Source organism: Protomyctophum parallelum (assembly GCF_964188405.1).
Source record: "Protomyctophum parallelum genome assembly, chromosome: 11".
Classification (NCBI taxonomy): domain Eukaryota; kingdom Metazoa; phylum Chordata; class Actinopteri; order Myctophiformes; family Myctophidae; genus Protomyctophum; species Protomyctophum parallelum.
Window position 1 is genome coordinate 26599456 of NC_139707.1, and position 20746 is coordinate 26620201.

General features: G+C 41.6%; 1 protein-coding gene across 1 annotated transcript; it reads right to left on the reverse strand.

Moving 5' to 3' along the window:
- Positions 1 to 1388: 1388 nt before the first annotated feature.
- Positions 1389 to 20443, reverse strand: stat4 (signal transducer and activator of transcription 4; the record flags this gene model as incomplete). Its single annotated transcript, XM_083776750.1, has 22 exons — positions 1389 to 1623; positions 2098 to 2143; positions 2260 to 2451; positions 2686 to 2822; positions 3064 to 3158; positions 4460 to 4512; positions 4883 to 5018; positions 6780 to 6878; positions 7016 to 7099; positions 7374 to 7418; positions 7534 to 7627; positions 7883 to 7903; positions 8118 to 8177; positions 8305 to 8397; positions 9669 to 9827; positions 12906 to 13057; positions 13690 to 13775; positions 13885 to 13963; positions 15549 to 15641; positions 16715 to 16810; positions 18852 to 18987; positions 20316 to 20443. The coding sequence occupies 22 exons, from the start codon at positions 20441 to 20443 to the stop codon at positions 1389 to 1391; spliced, it is 2319 nt and encodes a 772-aa protein (XP_083632876.1).
- Positions 20444 to 20746: the final 303 nt, after the last annotated feature.

Below are 20746 nucleotides of genomic sequence, written 5' to 3' on the forward strand. Positions count from 1 at the left end.
GGATTTGTACACTTTTTAACCTTTAACCACTTATATTAACCACAAACAAATTCTACATTATTTTGACAATATCCAATCTACAAGCTCATAATGTGTTTTTTTACATGCCCAAAACGCCAGGGTGCACACAACGTTATTTAACTGTTTATGAAGCAAATTAACCACTGGTCCTCTGTAGTTAACTGCCAGGGTTAGGGTTATATGTGTGTATCCATCATACAATTACAGTGAATTTGAGAAATTTGGTTTTGCAACAAAATAAAATAATGTTAAATCCACTGTGAATTTGCAAAATGACTGATGGATCAATCAATTTGAGAAAATAGCAAAAAGTGGAATGATCTACGAGATCTCGTAGATCATTACAAATGTCAGAATCAATTAAATATGGGAAAGGCCCCACTCTATCCTGATTGGATGAAGGCACAGAACCTCCAGCCAAAACCGGAACTAGTGTTTTTTTGACCCAAGGGGTTAACTGGGGATAGGGAGGAACTCCTTACATGGTCAGCACACTCTATAGTAAGGGGTATTATCACTATTATCAATATTTGAATTAAATGAAATCCCTGAATATATCAAATCAAAGGATCAAAATGAATAGGCAGAAGCTAAAAGCATATAAGTGCAGGATTCATGATATTTAATATTGCCCTCTTGTTTTACAATAAAATTAATGCAATCTAACTCTCTCTCTCTCTCTCTCTTTTGCAGTTTCCATTGGAAACCTAGCTTGTCCATTCCCATCTGAAAGAACAGTGTCAGTCTCAACCTCCACTTCGGCAATGCTTATGAAGGACTCAACACAGTCAGGGATAAGACTTGTTATACAAGACTTATACTAAATTGGATTGGACACTATAGGTTATGAGATAACAGCATGGATCCTGGTGTTGACCTATGCTGTTTAGGCCTCAGTCGCTTACACTACAGCATGGATGGTGTTGATGTAGACCTGTACATGCTGTTATTTAAATTTATTTAAATTAGTTTTTAACTGAATTATTTAATTTCATATTTCAATGCTCATATTTTACATCTGCTGTGTTGACATTACATGCTAAACAAGAGTTAGTAGTGTGATATTTATTTATTTATTATTTCTGCTGAAAGGTTCAACAGAAATGCACCTCTTGTACGATCTCTGTGTTCCGATTAAAAAGATACATTCTATTATCAAAAACCTATATTTGCCATGTGTAATGTGGCAAATAAAGAATAAATACATTGAAACTAAATGAGCTCTTCTCCTCCCTGGCTTATTCCCAAATTTACTGACCGGCAAGTGATTTTTCAAAACCATTGATTTCTCAAATTCACGATAACATATCGCCTCTGTCGGGTGGGAACCTCATATGTCCTAAATTGTTACTGGCAGATCTACAAGCTTAAAACGTGTCGCTGTGTTTCACGTTTGTGGATCTGCTACTTTTGAAGCTTTTGTGTGACACTGCAGCATTAATAGTAGGTTTCTGCCCGAACCGACAGCAACGATATGCATTATGTAGACTTACTGTATCCATGTCCCAGAGGTTCTGGTTGAGAATATCAAATTCCCCAGGAGTCATGGGCGGCTCAGGGGACTGGCAGGGGGGCGTGGCATCAGGATTAGAGCTGTGATCTCTACCAGGATAAAGGACGGACAGCCAAGATACAGTTTTCATCATCAATGTAATAGAGGGTATGCGTGTGACATCATCATCATACCCAGACGTTATGCCTACTGAGTGGCAAAAAACTACTTTCTGGCCTTGACGGCCCATTCATTCAAACAGAAAAGTCCTATTTAATTGCATTAAATGACAATGTTAAATTAACTTTGCCATTCACTTTGCCACTCGATTTGCCACTCGATCTGCCATTCACTTTATACATGCGCATACCTTCTATTATTTCATAAAAATATTGTCATTTAAAGTATCACAATGTACAGGATTATATCATTGCGACATTAAGTTGTTAAAGGATAAGTGATGCAGCTCCATTACAAACAAACTCTCGGGTTTACTCAAAGGAAACTTCGGTCTTCACTAACATTATGCCAGCAGTTTATCGAGTCAGCAAAACAAAATGTAAAATGACATCTGATGAACGTACCTCATTTCAGAGATGGGGATCAGCATGGATGGTATGTATGGATCAACTGGGGGGAGGGAATGAAATCAAATACCTGAATAATTAGAATAATTCTTCACAATAATTCAAAATATATACCAAACAATGTGAACCTGCATAAAATAATTAGTCTGCCTCTCTTGCCTTTGCTGGGATGTATGTTGTAATGGCGACTAAAGGCTTCATCTTTGGGTATGTCGGGGTAGAGGAACTTCAGTGGGTTCCCAGGGACCACTCCGTTGGAGATCACCTTGTAATCTCTTATGATGTCAGCAAACGGCAGAGCACTGAGGCGGCTTTTGGTGTACGGTTCCACAGAGTTGAACTTGGCCTCTCCTGTTAAAATAAACAAAGTAAAGTAACAAAGTATCCATATAGATTAACAAAAGTGCAAAGTGTTGAGTGAATATGATTTACAATGTAATAAAAGCAGCTTTGAGAAAACACGGGACATATCACAAATTCACAACTAATACTCATGCCTGGCCTTCCATTTTCTTTTAGCAAGGAGTTATACAGTATATGTCCAGGGTGTGTTTGTGAAATAGAATGAAAGGAGACCACGCTCACCATTATAGCCACGTTCCACCCAGGTAAAGGTGATCCCTCCGAGGTGGCTCTCACTAAACCGCAGGAGGAATGTTCCTGACTCCCTATCCTTCAGCAAGGCTCTCTCCATCTCCTTACTCACAAAACCCATAATATGGCTGCAGAGGGACCAAACACATTTACCGTAATATTAGAAAAGTAGTACCACTAACAGGCTAGCAGCCCCTAGATTCTGTGTTGCTCCTTACACCCAACCAGAAATGTTGGCCTGAAGGTGATTCTAGAGGAAAGGTCACTCAGTGGATAGGATTGGGTTCAGAGAGCATGATTCACTCATGGCAATCCACCAGTTAGATTTTGAGATTGGTTAAAAACACATGGAATGAGTGGGTGACTTACTTGTCATTCCAGACCGGCAACAAATGCTTCTTAATAAGATCCAGGATGGAATCCAGCCACATCCAAAAACTGAAGGGCTTCCCTGGAATATTCTCCTTCAAAAGGAACAACAAATTATATTAATATTGGTTTCATGTTATGTTTAGCCAGAATCAGCAAGGCAAGAGCCGCATTTAAGACCATTTGAAGCTCTAAACAACAATTAAAGCTCGGACCTATGCTCCATGAAAAAAAGCGTAAGTAAGTAAGTATGATGTTTTCGCACCGGCCTGTCATTATTTGGTTACAGTTCCTGTTGAGCATGTTGGGGTTTTTTTGTGCAAAATTATAAGCATACAATACATTGCAGGCAAAGTCTTTGATTTAATAGCGAGAGAGAGAGAGAGAGAGAGCGTATCAACCACACAGGTGTATCCACTAAATGCTCTGATGCAATGCTCTGGGCAGCACTGAGGTATTCAAATCAAATCCTGATGCTTTCATTATAAGCTGTAGCTTTTGATTGCATATATGGAATAAAACCATATTTGATACACATACTGTAAGTAGCCTATCACCCACATGTTACTGATGATAGAGAATGTAATGAAAATCACAATCTCTTAATTTAAGGGACACCATTCAGTTGTTCACTGGCTTCCTTTAAAACAGGCCTGAAATGCAGAATGTCCTATTTCAAGTTTTCAAATGTTAAAATACTTGGAGCATGGAGAGAAATGGAGTGGTTAAGTTATTTCCAACTCTGTACATAGTGTTTTATATTTGTGATGATATTGATATTGTTATGTTGATGAATTGAATACATAGGTCCTCAATGGAAACAAGTCTGCAAGGTCTTTTTTTGTGTATAACTGTAAACTCATGCCGTTTACATTTCTGTCTAATGACGTAGTCAGTCAGTCAATAGGTGTGGCATGTCTATGATGTCCATGTGTACTAGCCCAGTTTGAGACCAGTGACATCCAAATACAGTATGTCACTTGGTGGTGGAAGAAGTATATGCAACGACATTTGGATGTTCAACTTCCTTCACGTTTGTTCTATGCTCTGCAACTCTATCACTGACTGTATGAGAACATTACAGTACATGCATTGCATACTACTGGTACTGTACATAGTAATGTCTGTGAGTCTCTTAAAGCAAGAGAACTCCTATTTATTGCTTTATTGCTATACCACACTGACCATTCAGTAAAATATTTCACATCCACAAAAAAAGTTGTCCTTATATAGACAGTGGTGGTAGATTCGAATGCACATCATGGACATTGGACAAGGAACAAAAACATGTGCACATGCTTGATTGGGCCTTTAGGTGGCCCCATCCATCCATGACTGCAGATTGACTGTTTACAGGAGGTGAAACCTGTAATAGTGAAAATGACTTGGAGCTTACCTTGGAGAACTTGGACCAGGAGATTTGACAGTCACTGTGGGAGGCATGTTGCCCTGTAGCGGGATAAGACACGAGTCAGTAACTCGTTTTAATTTGTAAAAAAAAGAATAATAATAGTCAATAGGCAAATTTCCCTGAAATTTCACCATGAAACCTAACAATCATTTCAAACTAACTGGTCTCCATGACACTGGATTGGAAAACATTCAAAAACCGCCCACTTTATACCATCATTCGCAAGTACAGTTTTCATCTACTGTGAAGATGAATTGCATATGCTTTGCTTTATGTTGAAAAGGATGAGGCATTAAAAGTGTAATAAAAGAAAACCAACGAAAGATGCCCCAAAATGCCAATAAAATACAAAAAAAACAACAACTTGAAAGCCAGTTTCTGGCTGTATACTGTAACATAGAATTGCACCTAAGAGTTTCTCTCCCAGCATGGAGAGCTGCTCCTTGTTGAGGCCCCGGCCAGCAAAGGTGGAAAACTGCCAGCTCAGGACTTCAGATAGCTGGCTCCAACTTGCCCGAGGTGGGTTAGCAAAGAACCCCAAGTTCTGTGAATGGATATTGATAAAGAGGTTCAGGATTAAGTATGGGTACAGTTTATGGTAAGGATATGGTTATGGAGATAGTTAGTGTCAGATTTAATTTAGTGTCATGGTTTCAGTTACAGCTAAGGAGGAGGGATGGTTGCAGATTTATAGGAAAAGGTAAGATGTCGCCAAAAAGTTGTGTTGTTTTGCAATCTGTGAAATGTAAGTTTACCTAATCAATTAAAAGGGTATTGTCATTTTGAGAGTCCAGTGTAGGAGCCAAAGAGTGCTTTAGCCTATAGTCATTTTCACTTGGTTGGTGATGGGTGTGGGCATCACATTGTGTGGGTGGCCACCAGGCAGGTTACAAATACAGGTATCTACCAGCTCACTCTAAGGACGCTTGAACTTGGAGGCAGGGTGAGCTGGGAGCGATACATTTTGTTGACCGCACTCGCACTTTATTGATAACTTTCATTCATTGACAATTGGTTTGCTCACTGTTTAAATTTAGCATCTTTGTACATATTTATTGCATATATATATTTATTGAAATTGTATTGTGATATTTGGTGCACTGAATGATAAGTAAACATTTAAAATGTATGAGCTCGTTTGAACATGAATCATTTTATCATCGTTTGTGGCGCGTCATTACAGTTAGTTTTAGCTCCCAGGTTTAGCCTACCGGCATGAGTAATTTATTGGGAATTATTATCAGCCACTACATCCAGTCTAATTTTGAGTTCTTGCCAGTAGCAGAGAAAACAAAATAATTAGCTTGAAGAGGACTCTTAATGATACTGCGAATTACATTAATACTTTTCAGGTACGTTCTGTAAAGTTTACTGAATACTACATTTAGCTAACCCATGTGGTTCTCTCTGTGACCTAATGGACATGTGGTTCTCTCTGTGAACAAATGGACATAAGCCCAGCTGAAATGCCACCGTGCACTGAACTGTCACCAGCTTCACTGCAGAACATAATCATGGATGACATATATTGGCCACCAAACAGGGTTGCTGCAGATGGTTTGGTAGAATTCATGGCTGAGGGGGCACTGTAGTTTATCCAGGCACAACAGTACACAGAAAAGGGCGACTGTGGCCCAGGAGGTAGAGCAGGTCGTCCAATGATCCATGGGTCAGCAGTTCGAATCCATGGGTCAGCGGTTCGAATCCCGGCTCCTCCTGTCTACATGTCGAAATGTCCTTGGGCAAGACACTGAACCCCAAATTGCTCCTGATGTGCTGGTTGGTACCTTGCATGGCTTCCGCCGCAATCGGTGTATGAATGGGTGAATGTAATGCACAATCTATGTAAAGCGTCTTGGATAAAGGCGCTATATAAATGCACCATTTACCGTGACCTTTGATTGCACACCAAGGGCACAATCCACCAGTGTTCTCAGCCAACACCTCCACACTGTCGAGAAATCCACTATACCATTTAATTTGTTGGGGCAGATTCTCATTGTAAGGCATCTTAATCAATTTGTTGAATTCAACTGTTGATCAAATGCCTCTGCCAACCTGGGGAGAGCAACAGACTGAGCTCATGCTTCCTTTAATGCATGAGGAGTCCAAGCCGCTTCTTTTCACCTGACAGGGGTGAAAAGAAGAAGTTCCTTTTCCCCTGCCACCGTGCACCATGATCAAATGCTGTTTTAACGTTGTCATTGTGAATAAGGCTATGGGTGCGTGAAAAACGAATTATCAACCAGCATTCATCGTGCATAGGGTTGACAGATCTATATTTAAATAGCACAAAGTGGCTCACCCTGGCTTCATCAGTGAGGAGGTTGTACCACATGACTGAGGCCCAGCCTCCGGGCAGCTGGCTGACATTGGAAATGACTACCAGAGGAAGGGAGCACATCTGCAACCAAAAGCATAGACCATTGAGAGAAAAACTGCAATATCTCAAATATGTGAGGAGGCGGCATGTGGCAGTTTGAATTGGCACTGCAGTAGTATGTGTTGCTAACTGATCCTTTAAGCCCTGTTGTAACTCACCTCTAGATCAATAGCAAGGCCCTGTATGGTGAACTGAGCCTCAAAGCTGAGCGAGTGAAGTTCCTCTGTCACAGACAGAAGACCCTGGGAAGACAAACACAAAGCGCTTCTCAATAGCACAACTTTTGCATTCATTCTAATCTGAATCCATAAAGGGAAACTTTACCAATTTTTAAATCTTCTATTGTAAAACTGATTTTCACGTTCTACACTACTACTTGACCAATTTCCCTTTCCCCCCAGAATTTCTTATTCAGATTCTGATGTTCCTACGACTGTTGTTGCTTGTTGCTGGGAACCATAGTGTGCTGTGTGCTGAGAAAACAATCCAAAAAAGATCAATTCTATGTCACCTCACCTCATTTCCCTTTGCTCCATTGATATATTTCTTCTCTTTGAGCTGCTGCAAGACACAAACAGAACTGAACTGAATTGAATTGCATTTGAATGTTGTTGAAAATTAAGCAACACACTGATCAGTAAAAGAAAAATGCCCAGGCAGTGAATGGGTCTCATACCAAGTGTCTAAATTCCACTGAAAGGCAGCCATTGGAGGATTCCTCAATATCCATAGCTTTAGTGTTGTTGGTCAGGATGAAAAACTGACGATTTCTGTAGATAAAATAAAAGGGTAGAATCAATAAAGAAGAAACTGAGTTTAATAGAGGGTCCCAGCCCTCAGTGTGTTTTCCGAGAACTGAAATGAAATGAAATAATAAAGTCTAATATCAGTTATCTTTCTGTATGGTCCCTTAATCCTTTTCTATAAGAAGTAATGTGTCAGTAAAGTGTCACCCTTAAACACTGGTCACCCAATGTTGACCCACGAAGGAAAGGAACCCTGCTGTACATGAGCTGTATACTCACACTCTGCCGGGTGGTAGGTCCCTACACGCACACGCACACGCACACACACACACACACACACACACACACACACACACACACACACACACACACACTCACACACACACACACACACACACACACACGTTATTCCACCAACATGACAGAAACATTAATCCTCATCAGATCAAAAGAGTTTCACTTTGTTGCCATCCAAAAAGAGTTAAAGAGTCATTGTACAGTACGTGAAACTCACTTGTCAAACGTTGTTTTCACTTTGAGCTGATAATCTACTTCTGGAAGTTTAACCAGCAGTCTAGAAGGGATTAAAAGTCATAGCATCAACAGCAGCAAAGAAATATGATTATTTCATTGATACATTTAAGACTCGGAGTACAGCTGTTGCTTCTTCGCCTGGAAAGGAGCCAATAAAGTCCAAATACCTGACTTTTGTGGTGAATTGTACTCCTGTCTTGATGATGAGTGGTTTCTGGGGGTGGGTGGGCATGCACGGCTGCTTCTCCACTACGAATGCGCTGTGGACGAGGTATCAAATGTTATTCCACTGCATTGATAGCTCCCACCATTCAGACTGTACATTTTGCTATATCTTTGTTGTTTCTGGGTTCTATGATTGAGGAATCTGGAATGAGCTATTCCATTGATTTTCAATGGATGGCAAAACAGGCCTCAAAATCACACTTTTAGCAGATAAACTAACATGAGGGAAGATAATTCGGCCACAGAGCACAGAAGCAACAGATTAATATTAGTTGCACATTCTGCGGAAATAGCCGATCTACAAGCTCACAACACGTCCTGTTGCGCATTGTCAGTTTGTAAATGGTAAATGGTGCATTTATATAGCGCCTTCATCCAAGGTGCTTTACATAGATTGTGCATTACATTCACCCATTCACACAGACACACACACGGTGGCGGAAACCATGCAAGGCACCAACCAGCACATCGGGAGCAATTAGGGGTTCAGTGTCTTGCTCAAGGACACCTCTGGGGGAGCCCGGGTTCGAACTGGCAACCTTGTGGTTACCATCCAGCTGCTCTACCCGAGCCACTGCCGCCATTATTATTATTATTATTATTGTTTTCACAATCTGATACACGCCGGCTACTTTCTAATGTTTTGATAATTCATGCGACAGATGTATGCATATGACGGTATAGTTTCATGTGACGAGCTTAAACTATAGTGTATTTAATTAAGAAGAAGATGATCAGGTAATGTAATTGTGAAAATAATAATAATACATTTACATTTTTATGTGCTGCTAGCATGCTGCTTGCTTATGTTATGGATATACTGTACATACTGTCAACTTTTACAACTTTGTCAACAAAAATACTTTTACACACAGAAATTAATTGCATTAAACAGTGCTGGCGGTCGGGCCTTTGCGCAACCACTCCAGCATTGGAAAATAAGCTCTCCACAAGGAGGGGAAGTGCACTAAAGCATTATGGACATTGTATGAATTCAGAAATACAGTCAAACCCTAGTGAAACACACAGACTTTCAAATTGTGCTACTGTTATCCACTACAAATACTATTAACATGGAGTGACTGCAGTTTCTTCCAGCTGCGAAAAGTCCCTTTAAGCCCACTATTTCTTTTTAATATTCATAATTATGATCTTCTTGTTATTGTTAGTGCAGACTGCAGAGCATGCTACACTTTCACTTCTAACTCTTGAATCTTGAATAAACTGTTATGATATTGGGTTTTTCATTGGGGTTGTGCGTGTGGCATTGTGTTTCATGTTGTTATAATGTGCTAACTGAGCATACCTCCTGATGAGGTGGTAGATGAGGTATTTGATTCGTTCCTCCAGCTGGGGCTTCTGCAGGGGAATGGGATCACTCTCATAGGTTACCTTCACAATAAGCTCCCCCAGCTTATCTAGCTGACGCTTTACCTGGAACAGGCTCTGAGATGTCAACGTAAACCTGAAGGGATGGAGGAGGAAAGAGAGAAGGAGAAGGAGGGACAATGGAGGAGAAAGGCTTTATCTTTGGTGGTGTAGAGACATGACAAATTAAATTATTTGTATGTTTGCACATACACACTTTCTATAGACAATAGCAGTGGGCGTGGTTTTCTGGACCCACTGAAAAATCGGCCATTATTTTTTCCCGTCAATAGAAACCATGTACGAAGGAACAAGGGCCAAGGTGTTGACTCCAGATGGCAACAGTGAGGAGTTTAACATTGTGGCTGGGGTACTGCAAGGGGACACCCTAGCTCCCTTCCTCTTCGTCATAGTCCTGGACTACGCGTTAAGGAAGGCCATCAATGGACGACAGCAGGACCTTGGCCTCACCATAAAACCAAGGAGGTCGAGACGACACCCAACAGTAGTCCTGACAGACTTGGACTACGCAGACGACATCAGCCTGCTCTCTGACCACGTGGAACAAGCGCAGGAGCTCCTGACCAGAGTGGAATCAGAATATGCCAAGGTTGGCCTCCGGCTGAATGCCAAGAAAGCTCAAGTTATCACCTATAACATCCCATCAGAGCATCCACCTCTAACAACAACAGAAGGCACTGCTTTGAAGGAAGTCAATGACTTCAAGTACCTGGGCTCATGGGTCAACTCAACCGAACAAGACCTGAAAGTGAGGAAGGCACTTGCATGGAGGGCCCTAAACGGCATGGCCAGTGTATGGAACTCCAACCTCCCCTTGTCAAACCAAACTCAGCTTCTTCTACGCAACGGTAGAGTCTGTTCTCCTATACGGCAGTGAATGCTGGACCTTGAAGCCAACCCTGCAGAAGTCTCTCGATGGGTGCTACACCAGAATGTTGCGTGCAGTACTCAACATCAACAAGAGCACACATGTTACCAACACAAATCTGTATGATGGAATGCCAAGGGTGAGCCAGAAAATAGCAGCCAGGAGAATGAGACTAGCAGGACACTGCCAAAGACACCAAGAGCTGCCAGCCAGCAAACTTGTGCTGTGGGATCCAACACACGGGCACCGGTCACGAGGACGTCCCACGCTAACATACGTGGATGTACTCAAGAACGACGCAGGAGCAGAAAGTACCAACGAACTGGCCAGATGTATGGAGATCTGGGATGACTGGAAACGACGATGGAGGGCTCGTCTGAGGACGACCTAGAGAGAGATACAGATTTACAAACATATTTATATCAATTACTTTAACCCATTCTGACCTGAGATCAGATTCTAAAAAGGTCTTCTACATCCTGACAGTTTTCTGAAAAAGCTATGTTTCTATGGCAGTCGTTCGATTTTTCAAAAATAGCAGACCTACAAGCTCGTAGCGCGCCACTCGGTGGGGTTCCCGCCCAAAATGGGTTAAGCCTAGAATCGAGCAATCCAGGATCCTAGTGAGTCATGACCATAAAACCTTTGATTATTATTATTTTTTCTCTTCACAGAATCAAATGTTAAATTATGGCTTGATTCTAGTCTTTTTGTAAATCTCTATGGTAAAAATGAATTGGAGTTTTCAGTGGGTCCAGAAAACCATACCCACTGCTACGTATGCTCTATAATGCCTTCATGCAAAGCACTTCACATTACATTCACCCACTGATGGCTGGGGCAACCATCCAAGGCACCAACCTGCTCACCAGGAGCATTTAGCGGTTCAATTTGTTGCAAGGACACTTTGACATGAAGACGGGAGGAGCTCCTTCTGGTGTTCAGTGAGGTGTAGGAGGCTCCACAGCTATAGGACAGAAACTGTACGAGATATTGGCCCTCATTTATCAACGTGATTTACACACAAGAAATGGGTGAGATCACCGCAATTATATGCATTTATCATTCCAGCATGACTTTGGACTTTGACACTAGCCAAAACTCCCGTCTGGTCGGCACCCATCTGACCAGCTGACACTAGGCATCTAAACATGTGTATTCACTCCAAAAATGTACTAGGCTATAAAAACTATAAAACAAATATATATAAATAATCTGAAAAGTATATTTTGTGTAGAGGCATGTCATATGAAATTGGTAGTAGCCTATAGGCCATTTCCAAGTGTTAACGCAATTAAAATTGCACAATTAAAAACAATATTTACAATGTTACAAGTCAGATGATTAAGCCATGAGCGCATACATGCGAGAGGATTTGTCGAGCGCTGCTTGTGCTGGAATATTTTCATGACATGGAGACTGGAGAGACATCGGAGACTTCTGCAGCTGGAGAGTGAAGTCTCCCAACTTGGGTTCTGTAACCTACAGTAGGCCCATGTCTTTCTGGAGTTATGTGCAACCTCCTCGTCTCGTCCTCGTGACATTATGACATTCTACCACTCACTACCTCTACTGGCAAGCACAGGTGCTGACTGCAGCTGAACAATCATTTTGCAGAGAGGGTCATCGTTGCAACCTGCTGTCTCTGAAACAAGCTGTTGAAGCTTCTCACCCTGACTTCACCTTTTCCAAAGACTACCATCTGGCAAGATTGAGGCATCACTGGTGCCAGTGGTATTGGTGCCATGGTATTGTCTTGATAGACTGGTGCCGTCTGCAACAGTCTATCAACACATAGGGCCTCATTTATCAATGGAGTGTATATTCTTGGGTGTGGGTTTTGGCGTATGCCTACGTCAACGTGACATTTATCAAGTGATCCTATACAGCTGATCTGATCCTAGCGTAAATTTGGTCAGAGCTTTGATAAATGTCATGACTGAAACCGACCATCATATAAATAACACGCCCTTAAAAACGCCCCGTTTTTGCGACCGCTCGCATCGTTGCTTGTCATGTGCACCCTCTCTCCCCACACACACACACACACAAACACACACCCACACACACACACACACACACACACACACACAACTTGCAAGCCCAACTGTGTTGTATATTCAATTAATAAAGATAAACCGGTATTAATGAACAAAAACCTGAACCATGAATTAACACTTATTCTAACAAAGAATATCACTTACTCTTACTGTACTGTACCTATACTATTTCTCGATGGATTTGGTGCAAACAAATCTTGTCTTCTGGCTACTTGCGTTTCCTCACCAGTTCTGCAGCTGGTCCAGGCCGGTGAGGAGTGGACCTCCAATGGAGGCAACCTGCTGTCTGCGCTTCCAGTCCAACAGCTCAGGGTTCAGCTGACTGCTCATCAGGTCATCAATCTCCTTCATCACATCATCCATCTTGCTGAGGATCTCCTAGGAGAGCATCAGTCTCAGCATAATTTATACTCTGTACGACTTTAATATGATGCGTTGTGCGGTTTAACCTATTTTTACCGTAAAATGTCTTCTACGTCCTGACAGTTTTCTGAAAAATCTATGTTTCTACGTCAGTCGTTCTTCGATTTTTCAAAAATAGCAGACCTACAAGCTCGTAGCGCGCCACTCGGTGGCACGCTATGAGCGCACGCAGCCCCTCTACGCGCACGCAGCCCCTCCATCCAGAGGGGTGGCGTGCGTGTAGTGTTTTTTTTGTTGCCCAGACCTACAACCCGCCCCACCCCCCACCCAAGTGATTCTGTGCCTGCACGATACAATGACAATGACAATTTTTTTTCTGCAAGGAAGAAACTAGTGGCGGCGCACTCACGTGCAGCGGCTCAGTGCACTCTTTGTACACCCTTCCTTTCATTGTCTAAGTATTTGTATACTCTGTGCAGTGACAATAAATTGAATCTAATCTAATCTAATCTAATCTAATATTTATAATAAGGATAAAACTATAATTATATAATAATAACATCCAGATTGGACTAATTCGGCAATGAAACTATGTTCTTATTTTTTTCATGTCATGACATATTGTACTTGTGTTCACATATACACACCTTTCTTTTAAAGTCAAGCCTGTTGAGCATTTCCTGTAGTCTTGTAACTTCTTGTTTCATCTTCTCAGTGTTCCTCTCAGTCTGATCTGAAGCACATGAACAAACAAACATGCACATGAACATGCAGGATATTACACATTTTCTAGACATTTCTGAGAATGCTTTAAGCTTTGTGCACATTTGGATACAGCTCACCTCTGGACTGAAGGGTCTTGTAGCAGAAATCAAAATCATCTTGCAGGTCCTCAATGTGTTTCACAGCTTGGTCCATCATCTAGACATGATATATTTTGTTCATTCATTGGGACACTAGCATCCTATTCCCATCCAAAGCTACCTGGTGATCTATGCTACCTGGTGACCTGGCATGGTTCAGTAGATGATTATGTCATAGCCAAATTCCTCCTCAATAGAGCGTCGCAGTCCTACCCCCTTTCAGAAGTGGCCCAGGAAATGATTCTCCATTCATTTTCTCCATAGGCTTTTCAAAAAGTATTTATATAAAGACGGTTACGCCGCGGACAAAGCCAACTCGGATCGTGATTTTGTGCCGATCAAATAATTTGAAAGACAACAGGATACAACACTATTTGTTTTGTTTTTCTTCTTACTAATTATTTGATCGGCCCAAAACATTGTAATTATTGTCATGATTTGTCACGATCCGAGTTGGCTTTGTCCGCAGCGTAACCGTCTTTAAATAAATACTTTTTGAAAAGCCTATGGAGAAAATGAATGGAGAATCATTTCCTGGGCCACTCGTCGTTCTGAAAGGGGGCGGGACTGCGACGCTCTATTGGGCACAGCTTACACTTCTAGTCTATATTGTATTCTGAGGCCACAAGATCATGTCTTATGGCCACGATGTTCTGTAACTAACTGCATGGAAGATCTTGTGGCCACAAGATCTTTTGGTTGATTTCATTGTTTGAAGGTAGACCAAAGGTTTTTGTTGCACAAAAACATAACTTGCATTCATCCACTGTCTGCCTGTGTGTTCTCAGTGTGAGTACCTGCATCACAATTCTCCTGCATGACTCCTGCACCTGCATTTCTCCTGATTTTCTCCTGATTTGCGTGGTCAACCCGGTCAAAAGCTTTTTTATGGATCATATGTTAGTAAAGCCCGATACAAATATCGACCCCCCAAAATGCCCAAATCAACTAGAATTACTTTCCAGTAACTTTGTTACAAATTGGGGGGTGGGTCATTGAAAAAACACGGCCCCCTCACTTATTGGGAGGGCAGTATGTATGAGTCACCATAACCTAGGACAGGTGTTTTCTATTAATCTAACTTAAAATAGATTGATGGGTTTGAAGTTACAATGGTTTTGTATAGGAAGAGTCTGATATAATGAATATCAAATATCTAAATTCTGAATCAAGCAACTTAAAAACTAGTAGATGCTAAAATGACACATCCCTTTAACTTAACCCATTTAGACCTGAGGCCCATTCGTTTTCTGGAAGAACAAATATTTATTCAAATTATGTCGCTATATTATATACTGTACATAAAACATACAACCCCAAAAGGGTTTCCCGGATCGAAAGGTATCATATGTGGCTTACGTGCTGTGTTAGTTTTGGTACTTTAGAGGGTATGTGCGTGACATCATCAAGCAGGAAGTTCTGCATGAGTACTGAGTCGCAAAAAAATACTTTCTGGCCATACATCCCAACAGAAAAGTTCTATCTGATTGCATTAAAAAACGTAAAAGAAATGTCAAACTCACTTTGCCTCTCACTTTGCCACTCGATTTGCCATTCACTTTATGCATGTGCATACCCTCTATATTGTTCCACCTGTTATTATTATATTATTGTATTATTATTATTTTTTGTACATATTGTACCTGTACACTGCTCCTGATGATTGCAACTCTGTTGTCCATATTCTTCTGTTTCTCGAAGGTCACAGAATTCTGCATGGACTTCTCCAATGGCCCCTGTTAATAGAAATACTCTAATCAGATACTGTAGCTTTCTTTTGTTGTTATTAACCCAGTGTTCCCCAAGGACAAAATAATTGAAACATTATAACCATGAACCTTTAAACTAACATTTCAAGGACATCATTGTTATTGTATGTTTAATAGAAGTATGTATCACATTAGTCATGTATACATTACATAACTGCTGACGATTTCCCAGTGTACCAAACATTTCATTTCTAAACAACATTTGTTGTATGAATACAAAATAAATGGAGGAATTTCATAAGCTGTCATTATGCTTATATGTTTATTTTTGGAACTTTGCGTTTAGGTTTCCCAGTAGTGGAAATGAATAGTTTTACGGCAGCTTTAAACTTTTGTCAAATGTGTTTTTATTGAACAGATTATAAATTATTACAAACATTATGATATGAAACACTTTTTTTTATGAAACAAAATGAAAGAAAGAAAATAAACAAGACAAAAAAGAGAAAGAAATCCCTTAACCCTCCCACCCATACTGCTCAGTGACACTGCATACTACTGTATATAATAAGATGATAGAAAGCTCATGGAAAACATCTGAAAAGAAAATGGCGTACAGTCAACCATATCAATGGTATCCTGTCTATTAATTGTTTCTACTCAGGTGATGGACAAGGGGCAGCCAAACCTTATCAAACTGTCTCTCCCTGTTTCTCAGGAAATACCTTATTCTCTCAAGATGAAGTGTACTAGTCATTTCATTTAACCAGTGCTTGAATGCAGGAGCCTCCTCCTTCTTCCAGTGTGTCAAAATTAGTTTTTTCGCTGTAATCAGACCATATGAGAAGAGTTGTTTCTGTGCTCTCGTCAACATAGGCATGGAGTCTGACAAACCCAGAATAATTAGTACAGGATCGGGGTCAATATGAATACTCAAAATATCAGAGAGCGTCTCAAATATCTTAATCCAATATCTTTGTATCCGAGGGCAAAGGGCGAAGCTATAGCAAGTGATATCTGATAGGAAAGGGTCTTTGTTTACCAGACAGATACATGAAACTTCCCCACAGACATGAGGAGACTTGATACCAGTGACAAACCTGCTCCTGCTGCACACTGCCTAGAATACGGCGCTCCTCATGGAGACGGGTAGAGACAGTCCTGGCCATCAAGGTTGGATTGTCTTTGTATTTTGCCTGCAGCACACGCACGCACGCACGACGCACACGCACACGCGCACACACACACACACACACACACACACACACACACACACACAGGTACACAAACACACATGCACAAAGGTGACGTGTTACATAATGCCTGAGGCATACGTTCACAGAAGTCTTACCAACTGGGAAAAAACTATTCAAAAAGAGGAGGAAGTAATTGGTTAAATAGAGGCGTGTCATTCAGGCCTCGCTTACTGGAAATGCTCGTCATAACTCATAAGTCATAACCCAACTATACCAGCCCACTAATAAAGGAATGCGGTATAACTTGTCTTTTTGTCTTTCAAAAACTGAATGGGCCCCATAAAGGTAAAGAGAAAGAATGGCAGTTAATTTGAGGTACACTGTATTCCTCTGTGAAACACTGACTTTGAGAACTCCCACATACTGTACATGTGCACATCGGACACACATAACACACACCCACACACACCCACCCACCCACACACACACACACACACACACACACACACACACACACATACATACAGGAAACAACAGCTCAAGGTTCTGTTCTGCAAAGCATGTTGAGGCTCGGCGTGTACAACGCCTGAACTCAACCAAACATTTCCTGTTTATGTTTTGGATGACACCGCTACCCCTGCACTGCATTCACAATCTTACAATACATGCACCGACTCTGTACGTATGCACGTATGTCTGAAATCCACGCATCTCGAGAACCGTTCACCCCGCCGACTTGGCCAGGCCCATATACACTGATAACATCAGGGATCTCCATATGGGCAAAAAAGGGACAAGGACAGACAGATATTGACCGATTCCGTAGCGGGTCTCATGGTCGCAGCCTACGTATTTCCTGTAGGCGGAGATGACACATCTGCGGTTTCCCCGCACCAAGCTTCTACTACAGTGAATGGAAAAGTGACTGATGTTAGTCTGCTTCAAGTTCAAACGTTACTCTTTTACCTGCTTTTTACTAACACTAACATTACAAAGATGCCCAGAACATCGGGATGAACCTGTGTAGTTTATGGCTGCTCCAACAGTAGTGGCAACATTAAAATTAAATAAAACGGAATGTCAAAATATTTACCGCTGTGGCTGAGACCAGAGCCATTGAGTAATGGTTGAGACAAAGCAGTGAAAGGTCCTGAAAGATACATAACGTCAGTCTTACCCAATACCCAATCTTTCTGTTTTAGGAACACATGGCTGCTGTACTTTATACCTCATACTTTAATGCTTAGTATGAGGACTCAGCAGGCTCCCAAATACCCTTAGTATTTGTACTGTATCTCAAATAATCCCTGGAGGGCAATTCAGGTGTCATAACAGCAACAGCAGTAAATTCAAGTTGATATGCTTCCAGCTAATCCGTTGCTGGCAACTAAAACAAAGCACCACTGACATGTCACATTGTCACTTCCCTGTACACATCACAGGCCACACTGTACCCCTATCTATTAAGGAAGTACTCAATGAAGTTATGACAAACAATAACTCTGCGGGAGCCCGGGTTCGAACTGGGAACCATGCGGTTCCCATCCGGCCAATCTACCCATGATCCACCGCTGCCCCGAGGCTCGGTACCTGTAAATGCAGCCCTAGTGTGGGGGTTATATGAAACAGGGGTGTAGGGCTCAGTACCTGTAACTGCAGCCATAGTGTGGGGGTTATATGAAACAGGGGTGTAAGGGGGCTCAGTACCTGTAACTGCAGCCATAGTGTGGAGGTTATATGAAACAGGGGTGTAAGGGGGCTCAGTACCTGTAACTGCAGCCATAGTGTGGAGTGCAATGAAACAGTGGGGTAAGGGGGCTCGGTACCTGTAACTAGTGTGGGGGTGCAATGAAACAGTGGGGTAAGGGGGCTCGGTTCCTGTAACTAGTGTGGGGGTGCAATGAAACAGTGGGGTAAGGGGGCTCGGTACCTGTAACTGCAGCCAATTTGTGGGGTGCAATGAAACAGTGGGGTAAGGGGGCTCGGTACCTGTAACTAGTGTGGGGGTGCAATGAAACAGGGGTGTAAGGGGGCTCGGTACCTGTAACTGCAGGTTGATGATCTTGAGGTTGTGTCTCTGTAAGAAGTTCTGCTCCTCAGCACACTGCCTCTCCAGCTGTGACAGGAGGTTGGTGAACAACACTGCAGCCATGGACTCATGGTCAGCTGCTGTGTCCCTAAAGATACACACACGCCCACACAATTGACCTATTTCATCATGCTTATGGTGACACAATGCTCATGTTCACACAGGTTCATATTTTGTCAAATTAGTCATAATTTGACTTTGAAGGAGACACACTGACTGCATAGAAAATGTTAGTCACACAATGTTTGTTTTCACCTGAATTAAAACTTAATTAAATTAAATTGTACTACAGTATTTTCTGTTCCGCCATTCTACTTTGAGAACACTGACTTCCTGTTGAAGAGGGTCTGAAGTTACAAAGTGTTCTGGTGTATTGAAGACAGACCGACACATATTCATACTCCAAACTCAGCCTTCTTGGTAAAATAAGTCAAAACCGGAGAAGATGAGAAAGTTCAAATGTTGGTCATTGTATACGTTTTCAATTACAATTTTTCTAGGTAATGCAAGCAGCTTCTGAAACCTTATCTGGCCATAATGTTTATGTATATTGTATAAGGTCATCTCTACAGTTCCTCTCACTTAGGGTCTCTGAGCACACAAAGGTGTGAAACCACACTGATCTATTTTATTTTAACTATAAACCACAGTGGAGGAGCCATATCTCTGCCTGGTAGGGCTGTATGTGTGTGTGTGTGTGTGTGTGTGTGTGTGTGGGGGGGGGGGTGATGTGCTGACATCAGACTGGCCTCCAGATACAGTACACTGACGAGATCATCAACACGATGACACGTCACGACACAATGACAGTGGGTGGTAACGATGTACAAAGTGATGACTCATCTGCTGTAATCAATACCCTCCAGATCCTAATAGAAAGGAGGAAATGTTTTAATTCAATGATGGCTCTGAGCCGTGAGAAGCCAGTTAATTAGTTTATCAAAGAATTATTTGGGGTGTTTTTAAGTACAGAGACAATGTTAGAATTTTGCGAAACCTCTGATGGAATGCTGAGGGAAATGGGTAACTTTTTTGGATGGGTTGTTACAATGTTCCAATTCATTTTAGTTTAATTAATGGGAGAGAGAGGGTGAGAGAGAGAAAGAGAGTGAGTGAGTGAGTGAGTGAGTGAGTGTGTGTGTGTGTGTGTGTGTGTGTGTGTGTGTGTGTGTGTGTGTGTGTGTGTGTGTGTGTGTGTGTGTGTGTGTGCGTGCGTACGTGAGTGCGTGTAGAAAAAGGTAGCCTAAGATTTAGACTCTCGATCCAGAGTATAATACTCTTAGCTCTCGATCCTGGACCTCTCGTAATTTATCGATTCTGATATTTTCAGTCAGACTCGATAAATCTACCGGCGTAGATGCTATACTCTCGTTGATCTTTTAGGCTAAGAAATAGGGGGAGAGACAAAAGACTCACCAATCTTGGGACTCAATCCAGTTGGCTAGCGCTTGGCGGATTTCCATGGGGAAGTTGTCATCGTAAAGGTAGTCGACAAACTCCAGTAGCCTGATCTCTAGCTGTTGTATCGCTTTCCACTGGCTCATGATGCTTCAATTAATAATCAATCAACAATGTAAATACCGAATAGGTCTACTACGAATAGGATCTATTCTACACAGACAGAGAACAAATAAATAGCCATACACTAGCCTAAACATTTAGATTCTCGTAGAGGTTTTAAAAAAAACCCTCTACGAGATTCTAAATGTTTGGGCTAGCCATACACTCGCAGTCGCAGAGTTAGTTACATGGATTAATTGGTCAAGACCAACAGTCAACAGATGAAAGATGGTTATTCATGTTAAACAACACTATATTTTGTGTGAATTATAATAAATAAATCGTTC